Here is a 9,821-nt window from a genome sequence, read left to right as displayed (position 1 = left end):
TAAATACAAAATTATACTGTAAACGTCTATTTTAAAAACTTAGCACCTAAATGAAAAATATATACAATTTGGCACTTTTCAATTACCCTTTGAAACTGCCAAGCATCAATATACAATAACCTTCAAAAAAAAAATTTGAAAAAAAAGGGCCTTGGGAATACACTTAAAGAGAAACCTTGACAAAGAAGAAAGTGAAGCCTTTCTTTTTGAAAAATTTATAATGAAAGATATGGAATTGAATTCTACATTTACAGGGGCTATATCATATATGTATATGAGGTAAACATATATTTATACCGGCTGTATGTTATCCACACTTCCCAATGATGAATGCGAGGCAGCAAGGAGAGCCGTTCCAGTTCCAGTCCCGGACCCGTCTTCCGTGACGTTAATCACAACATGCCGTGCGATATCCTCCCCCAATATTTCGTGCAAGGCTTCGCTCATGTATTCCCTAAACATCGTGTATTGTGTGTATAAACTGCCCTCCACCGCCACTGCCGTTCTTCTCATCTTGATATCACTTCTACTTCTTCCACTCGTGATGCCACCACTTCCATCCCGACCAATCTTTTTCAAGATCCCAACAATGCCTGCAGCTGCCAATCGAGCAGCCCTACGGGTTACCACATCGCATATCTTCACGACGAGCTTCCTAGCCTTCAAGGGAACATCTGGAATCTGCAAAGATAGAAATGTCAGCTTAACAATGAACAAAGGTTGTGACCGATAAAACGAACACAAAGTGAGCGGGTTACATCAAGAACATCTTTTAATATTCTTGCCACTTCCGTCAATTCAGGGGAGTCATCCTCGTGCATTGCAGCTATCAGAGGCGTCCTGATATTTGATATGGAAATTGTTAAATTTAGTAAATGAATCAGATACCGTGACAAGCAACACAAATCATGGAAATCCAGAAAGGGAAACAATAAAGCATACCTTAAGGCAAAGGGGGCATATAATCTGGAAGAAACTGGTCCGAAAATATCCGACTCTTCTGACATCCTTAGAATAACTCTCCGAACAATGTCACCGAGATACATGCCTGATATCATTTTCTCAAAACCCTGGAGAAGATTTTATGAAATTAAATCCAACGCTTCATTGTTATCGGTCAAGAAAAAAAATATAATTTGACCTGTTCCTACCTGATCATTCGGATTTGGACTCTCAGCATCTAATTCGATATCATATGAAGTTCTTGGCAAATGAGATGACCAAAAATTCCCCCATTCCATATTGACAACCTAGAGATGAGAAAAACAAAATAAAGTGAACGATGATAATATGCAACTGACTACTTGAGTAGATGAAGTAAAATAAAGCCAAAGACGACAAAGAAAGGATACCATGCCTCCGGAAGTCGTAAGCAGCCCTTGGCACTTAATGATGGCATCGGTGCGCTCCCAATAGCAGGCATTTGTACCTGTTCCAATTATCACTGCAGCAACAGTGTCCGCATCATGGTAATGTCCAAGAGCTAATGTTCCAACAGTATCATTCACCTGCTTAAGAAATCCATGAAATTTATACAAGCATGTTACTAAGTATGAAGATATATCCATACACGTCTCATGAGTCATCACATGCTATAGATATTGAACAAATTATACGACTCGGAACTAAAATTAATGGTCAAATGATGTTTCTTTCTTTCATCAATTCCTTACATGGTATAGTAAGCCATCTCATTCTTTTTTCTCATCAACCGAGAAACATACAAATTAAACCAACAATGAAGAATTAGAGCTCACCAGCACAGCAACTCGCATATTTAAACCTTTCCTGTCCAGTGCTTGTTGTAAAGCTCCTGCAACCTCTTTTCCCACCTACAACCAATTATGCCACAAATTTAAATGAAACAAAACCCCGGCCTTAAATTCAAACATAACTTCCAATCTAGTTGCTCGGACTACGTACAAGTTTCATAATAGAAAAAACAGCACTAACCATGTCTTTGATTACAAATGACTTTGTCCATTTGATTAAAAGCCCTGATGAAACAGATGTCTGTTTGACTGGAAAAGAAAAGGTAAATCCGAGTTCTTTTGTAACCGGAGATTGCACCGAATCATTTCCCTTTTCGACAAACTGATACAATGATGAAGCTATAAAATCAAAAAGATCCTGCATGAAAGCGAAGCATGTTACTAAGTTCGTCTTATATCAGCAGATTATAAGATTCCATATGTCTGCCAAGGATTGGCAGACAGAAACCTTCAGTTACCTCACTTCTTCCAGACATCAACTGCTCGGGAATGAGCTGTTGCTCCACATCTGGATCCAAATCAGATCTTTGGCCTCCTAGTTCAACCCGTAAGACCCTAAAATTAGTACCTCCAAGATCTAGAGCATAAAAAATTCCTTTTTCACTCCTGACGAAAAAAATAGGTACTTATTTTACTAACATGACATATGCAAGAAAGATAAGATAAATATATATAAAAACGATAAGCGACCGGATAATTAAACCATTCTCAAGACCAACCGATAAATCTATATGAAAGTAACCACGGTGCAAACATCATTCATATAAAGGTCTTTAAACGCAAATCATAAATCAACACCTAAAATTCCACGTCGAATAAGAACTTTCATATTAAAGGCTAGTTTCTGTTCCTTCATCTTGACCATTCATTAATCTCAGACCACATTTGACATATGAATCGAAAGATTACATCCGCTAACATAGTTTAAACACGATAGTACCTAAAATAGTCCTTACACATCTATATGCCATAGGGAATCAAAGCAGAAGCCACTTAATCCTATGAAACTACACAAATTAAGTTTCGGTACAGAACCTGAACGCAATGAAATGTTGAATGAGAAAAGGCGAAAACAACATATAACAGAATCTCAATGCTATTAAACTTCAAGAAGTAATCACATATCACTAATACACACACGAATCCAAGAAAGGGCAAAGAAAAGCAAAATGAACAAGCAAACACCAAATAGAAAGGAAAGAAGATGTAACTTGACAATTTCATTACCATAAATAACAAATGAAGGAAACATGACCAGCTATTTTGGGGAAGAAAAAAAAAGTTTGGCATAGGATAATGCAAGAGGCAATACCATAAATTCAACTTAGATTTCGAGCGGAAATTTTGACAATCTCAACAAACAGATAAAGTCCAAAAAATGGAACAGATGAAATTAAAGAGTGAACTATCCAATCGATAAACCCCATTTTAAATCTCAGGCCAACTAGCATATACAATCTCAACAACGTACCAATAGCCAAACAGAAAATAACCCATCTTTTGCATCCACAAAAATCTTAAAAAAAAATCTACCGAATAACCAAAAAAGAAAGCAACAAAAAATACAAAAGAAAGAAAAGGTTGAGTCTTGATTACCCAGAAGGTAGATTATCAACAAAAGTGAGCAGCATTTTGAGCTTGGATCCTCCTTCAGAAGCTAAACCAGCATGCATCTCAACAGCCATAGCATCCACTACTTGCCTTAATCTCCCAACTGTGGTCTCACAACTTTCTTCCAACTCTTTTAAAACCCCAACCACTCTCTTCCATCTCTTCCTACTCCTTACTCTCCTTCCGACCACCAACGCCGCCACCGCACACGCCGCCACCGCCACTCCTACTGCCACCCCTAATACCACTTTCCCCATCGAAACAACAACGCTACTAAAAACAATAATACAACTTCCTCCCTTTCTATATATCCATTAAACCATCCATCCCATCATCCTTGCTCCATCGGAAAACCATTTTTTTCAGCTTTGATCGAGCAAACCATCGAAACGCCGCCACTTTAACATCTGGGCCCTTCTTCCACCTCTTTGCTGATCGAGATTCCTTCCACAACAAAGCCGTGAAATCAAAATCTTTGAAGATGTTCTTTTGATTGCTTAAACTCACAAATTTCCAAGTGTTTTCCTTTTTCTCCAGAAAGAATCGGTAACTAATTTTTTTCCAAGAAATACAAAAAAGAATTATTTTGTTTTCGAGAACATGGATTGCTTGGGACCAAGAATAAATTTTTAAGGAGAGAGCTTTCTAAACAGAATCCGTAATTAAATTTTTATTTTTATTTTTCAAAGATTCAATGAGAGTAGCACTGGGAAAGCGAAGGGTAATTATATAGGAAAGAAAATGACGGATTTGGGCTTGAGAGATTTCTAAAATGACGGATTTTGATGAAAGATTTTGATTTTGATTTTGATTTCGGTTTTTTGGGTATTTTTAATATGGTTAATGAGAATTTTGACTTTTTGTCCCTTTTTTGGCTAATATAATTTGCCATTAAAGTTGGTGATAATTACGGTTTTGATTTGCAAATGATGACGTGGGCGTTGTTCCCTTTTTTTAAAGGGAAAAAAAAGAGAGGCTGGGTTAGCTTAAGCTTGATTCGCTAGATTGATTTGATTAAGACATTTTGGACATGTTTTTAGTTTGCCATCTCCTTTTTCTTTCTTTTCTAGTAATGTTTATCTTAATTAATTTGGATCACACATTTGATTATTATAGATAAATTTCTCAATAAAGATTTTTACCTCAAACTCAAGATTTACGTAAATAATATTAAATTGTTTATCATTTAAACTAAACGTTAGTCTTTGCGGAGATGTCAATCGTTAATTGGAAAATTAATCAGAATGAATGTATTAATTTAACTAATACTATCTTTTATTTAATAGTAATAATACAATGGCTTAATATAAAAATAAGTACTTAAATTGTGCTTAAAATTAACTTTTGACGCCTAATTTTTTTTTTATTAAATATGTACCTAAAGTTTTCTCTGTTATACTTTTAGGTATATACCGTGTTTAAAAAATCATTAAGTGACATGTGTCACGTCTAATTTTAAAAAAAAATTAAAAAATATTTTATTTTAAAAAAATATGAATGTTAAATGTGTCACTTAACGAGTTTTTTAATGATATACACTTAAAAGTGCAACAAATAAAACTTTAGATATGTATTTTAGCGAAAAATTCTTTAAATATTATAATGTTTTTCGAGACATTCTTTATGCACTTATTTTGTATTAAGCCCAATACAATAATTTAACTTGTAACTTGTGTACTTTTTAAGATTATCTACATTTTTAGATATTGTTCTTTAAACTTAAGTTTTGGTCTAAATGGTGGGTACTAAATATATCAAGATCAATTTTATTATTAATTCATGTGTTATGTGCATGTTGTATGTTTATTTTTTTATTCTTTCAATTTGATTATTTTAATTTCTTTCATCTCTTATTATTCGATCAAGATAATAATTTTAAATTTTAAAAAGAACGTAAACTAAAATTAATAAAACTAAAGTATAAGGATTAGGTTTTTAACTTACTCCTGGTATATGTACTTATATATAATTTGACCTCTACTAAATTTAGATATTAAGTGAAACAAGCAATGTTATTTAATTTGTATTTACATATGTATACTTAAAAATAAGGGCAAAGTACTCAAATGGTCTCTCAGGTATTGTTTCATTAATTCCCTCAATTATTAAAAGTTACAAAACGTTCATCCGATTATAGAGTGTTGTTTTGTTGAATCCATCGACTGTCAAAAGTTAAAAAATTCCTTTTCCATTAAAAAATGGCAGTTGTCTAAGTTAAACGTTAACATGATGACTGTGATGCGATATTCGTTTAAGATTATGAGAACATATTTTATCATATCACAATCAGAACGTTAAACTCATAGTACCGACAATTTTTTAATGGAAAATGATGAGTTTGAAACATAATGAATATAGTCGGGTGATCATTTTGTAACTTTTGATAGTCAAGGGACTCAACAAAGCAACACTATATAGTCGGATGCCTATTTTACAACTTTTAATAATCAAAAGACTTAATAATGCATTACCCTACTATCAATGGACCATTTGTGTATCTTACCCAAATTTTAGGATAAAGTAAATAAGTGGTCTAAGAGTATAGAGTACTACTTTATTAAGTCTCTCGACTATTAAAAGTTACAAAATAGTCTCTCAACTATAGATTGTTGTTTTGTTTAGTCCATCGATATTAAAAGTTACAGAATGGTCACTCTTCTATTCATTATGTTCCAAACTCATCATTTTCCATTAAAAATTTGATGGTATTATGAATTGAACGTTAACTTACTGACTGTGGTATGATAAAATATGTTCCTATGATCTCAAATGAATATCACATCTCAGCCATCATGTTAACGACCAACTTAGAGAATCACCATTTTTTTAACAAAAAAAAAAGAGTTTGGATCATAATCAACAATCGGGTGACCATTTTATAACTTTTAATTATTGAATGACCTAAAAAAGTAGCATTATATAATTGAAGGACCAAATTGTAACCTTTAATAATAAAAAATCTTAATAAAATAATATCATATAATCATATATCATTTGTGCACTTTACCCTTAATTTTAATTGTAGTTATAATAAGTAAAACGGGAAAAGCCATTTAAGTAAAATAAGAAATGGAAATTCCCACATGCCATACAAAAAACACCCAAATCATTCAAAAACCTGACATAATCCCACATAAAATCTAAGAGGACCCAATTGTCATTAAGTACAAAGAAAAGGGTAGAACAGTAAACATCAAGAAGGGTGATGAAAATTTTGCCTTGGATTTTGATTCCGAATAAATAAAGGAAAAAAGAGAGATCCTCAAAAAGGCAGGGTGCCCTCGGACAAAGACGCCAAAGAAGAATAAAAATTCAATAAAACGGCGACGGTAGCTGCGTATTTGTTCCGTACCCTACCCCAAAACAAAAAAATGCCAGCTGTGTCCCGCTAATTCCAGCTGTGCTTCACAAAAAAAAGCTGTAAAACTGTACCATCCAATTTGCGTTTTTAACCTTTTGTTATTTAATTTACAATGCTGTCATTTATTTTTACTTTTTTCACAGTACAGTTAATTAAAGGCTGTCAACCAATGAGAGATGTTTCCTCAATATTTAAATAATTTGTTGCATTTGTCAAACATTGTATATTGTGCTTTTGTTTTCAAAAAGGAATAATTTATTTGTTTTACTACACATTACCGTTTTCTGAAATTAATAAAAAACTATTTAATTTATTTTTTATTGCAGTTATTTTGTAAATAAATTTAGTGCAGGATTAGGGAAACTGTAAATAAAAAACAAGGAAATATTGACGAAAGAAATTATTTAAAAAACTAAAATATTTTATATAATACATAATAAAATTAGTTTACAATGCGAATGATTATGTTAAAATCGTTATTTATTGATTTTATATATTTTATATAATATATAATAAAATATATTATATAAATCCATCTGAATTAGTTATGATAAAATCTTATTGAGTACAATCAAATATATATATTCCATTCGTTGAAGGCCCTCATGTTCTCGTCCTGAGCCGACACATACGGCTTACCAAACCCCAATATCTTCTTACTCACGATACTAGTAGATACTCTCGTAAGAACTGGAAATTCATCTGGACCGTAAATTTTACTGCCAGATTCAACTGAGTGATATCGGCCGTACAAACTGTTTGTATGTTTTAAAGAAAGTTGACTCGACTAGACAGTGAAAAGGCCGTCTTTTTAATATTCTATTTTATACACACGTGCGTTTAACGTTTTTTTTCTTTTTGGATATCTTGGTGCTATATTTATCTCACGCCATCGCTACTATAAGACACGTTTTATATAGCTGGCAAATGTGGTTAATATTTTTAACCCAAGTCGTAACTTTATTTATTTTCGATATTTTTAAATTAGAGTAAAAATACATTAGAGGCTCATGTATTTTTGAAAAAAAATAAGATGTTATCGTATTTTTTTTTAACGTTATCATTCAATTCATAAAATAAGTCTAATGTGGTTTTTTGACCAACATTTTTTATCTTTAGACGATTACAGTATTGATGTGGCAGCTCACGATACTAACATTGAAGATTACGATACTGACGTGATAGTCTATCTACTATGTTTGAGTTATCAATTTAACTTATCAGTTATATCATATGCTACATTATCAACTATCGTAGGGCATAGATCATCACATTAACACCGTGAATTGTCACATTAATATTATAATAATCGACAATAAAAAATATTGATCAAGAAGCCTCGAGTATAAGATTCAAATTGAGAACAAATAACACTAGCATCGTACTATTTTTTTAAGTACAAGGACCACTGATTTTTTCTTAAATTTATCATTGTTTTATAGTTGGTACATATTGTCATAGAATCCGTCTCATTTCAATATTTATTGGACGATTCGAATTTAGTACAAACTAATTTCACTTAAAGTCATTTTTATATTATCTAAACTGTTATTAACAGTAATAATCAATTGAATACTGTGAAATCACAAATCATGTTTCATTTATTTTATTCTTCCTTGCAATGATAGACATCGATGTGGACCGACATAATATTAGTTTATTTAACATGTAGTATTAAAGTAAAGCCGCCCATGTCATAATTAAAGGCTAAAACCCTAACAAAATGAAGCATATGGTCCAATCAATCAGGCCGAAAAAGGTTTGACCCGGCAGTTGCAACTTGCTAATTTGTTTATATTAAATCTGGCTAACCCTAAACCAATCACAACTCACAATCATGGCTACTTATAGGATTTAAATGATTATTTATTGGTTTTCTTTTGACAGAGTTGTGAAACCCTTCTTTAGAGTACTGTTATTTATAAATATAATACATTATATATATTTGGATAAAGTATATAAATGATCCATCGATAGTAGAGTATTATTTTATTGAGTCATCTGACTATTTAAAATTATAAAATGGTTCATTAACTATATGACTTTGTTTTGAAATCCATCTTTTTAACGTAAAAGGACGAGCTTGAAACATAATAAATAGTTAACCTACTGACTTAGACATGCTAGTTGTTCGAGATTATGAGATCATATTATATTATATCTCAGACAGTATGTTAATACCAACTCAATTATCATCAATTTTTAACGAAAAATGACGAGTTTGGAACACAATCAATAGTTAAGTGACTATTTTATAACTTTTAATAGGCGAAGTATTTAAAAGATAATATCTTAGAGTCGTAGATCATATATGTACTTTGCTGTAAATAATTTTTATCTTACAGATATTTAATTCATGCAATATAAAAATAATTTATAAGAATAAAATTACAGAATTGAATGATTATTTGATATCTTATTGTGGATTCAGTGTCTTGTCCCTCTCACATTCATTACAAAACACAAATTAGAAATGCACAAATGCATGGCATGCATTTCAACCCCTCTCTCTTTTCAAAACACAACCCTCGCTGCCCCTTTCACATTTCTGGTTAGGACCAATATTCATTTTTATTTTTATTTTGAAAGAAAAATATAAAAAGGTAATATCAAAATCGTAATTACGATACATTATTCAAATAATTATAATCAAAATCATAATTTTAATGTACAATCAAACTGGCCACCATTTTTTAATCAATATATGATGCTTACACACAGGAAATAAAACCTTAATTTTTTTTAAATTATAAAATCATCAACCTTATATCATGTTAATTTTGTTAACAACTAAACCTGAAATTTTTAATTAATTGGACTAGGGCTTTAAACGATATGAGATAGATCGTGAGCTACTCGAGATTAATTCAATCAAAGCTCGATAAATACTCAACTCAAGCTCAAGTTCGACTCGAATTTTTAACGGGCCGAGACAATCTACTTGATATTTGACTCAAAAAAACTCACGAGCAACTCTAAAATATAATTTATTAAGATTTTATTATTTTAAAAAAATTAAATTATTAATATTATTAACAATTTTAAATGTACTACAAGGTTTTCCAGGTATTTAAGGT

The 9,821-nt window shown here is 31.6% G+C and overlaps 1 protein-coding gene across 2 annotated transcripts; it reads right to left on the bottom strand.

The window, feature by feature from the left end:
• Positions 1–138: 138 nt before the first annotated feature.
• On the bottom strand, positions 139–3,916 carry LOC120164737 (hexokinase-3-like). Of its 2 annotated transcripts, none has more exons than XM_039174401.1 (9): positions 3,369–3,916; positions 2,231–2,378; positions 1,954–2,130; positions 1,758–1,832; positions 1,353–1,511; positions 1,152–1,250; positions 943–1,070; positions 759–840; positions 139–681 (listed from the first exon to the last, which is right to left on the bottom strand). In XM_039174401.1, exons 1-9 carry the CDS (start codon positions 3,638–3,640, stop codon positions 292–294), a joined length of 1,530 nt encoding a protein of 509 aa, XP_039030332.1. In that variant the 5' UTR covers positions 3,641–3,916; the 3' UTR covers positions 139–291. The 2 variants fall into 2 exon arrangements, with proteins under 2 accessions (XP_039030332.1, XP_039030333.1); XM_039174402.1 differs by having other exon boundaries at positions 1,353–1,508; positions 3,369–3,912.
• Between the last annotated feature and the right edge of the window lie 5,905 nt (positions 3,917–9,821).

This window comes from Hibiscus syriacus, unplaced genomic scaffold (genome assembly GCF_006381635.1).
Source record: "Hibiscus syriacus cultivar Baekdansim isolate YM2019G1 unplaced genomic scaffold, ASM638163v2 tig00111542_pilon, whole genome shotgun sequence".
NCBI classification, from domain to species: Eukaryota; Viridiplantae; Streptophyta; class Magnoliopsida; order Malvales; family Malvaceae; genus Hibiscus; species Hibiscus syriacus.
Note: the sequence above shows the minus strand (reverse complement) of the source record. Positions and strands in the feature narration are given on the sequence as shown.

Bases quoted from the DNA above. Each gene is read 5' to 3' on its own strand.
- LOC120164737 (XM_039174401.1), bottom strand. From the start codon at position 3,640: ATGGGGAAAGTGGTATTAGGGGTGGCAGTAGGAGTGGCGGTGGCGGCG. The intron at 1,512-1,757 runs GTGAGCTCTAAT...GGATTTCTTAAG, and splicing joins ATATGCGAGTTGCTGTGCTG to CAGGTGAATGATACTGTTGG. The intron at 682-758 runs GTAACCCGCTCA...CTATCTTTGCAG, and splicing joins TATTAAAAGATGTTCTTGAT to ATTCCAGATGTTCCCTTGAA.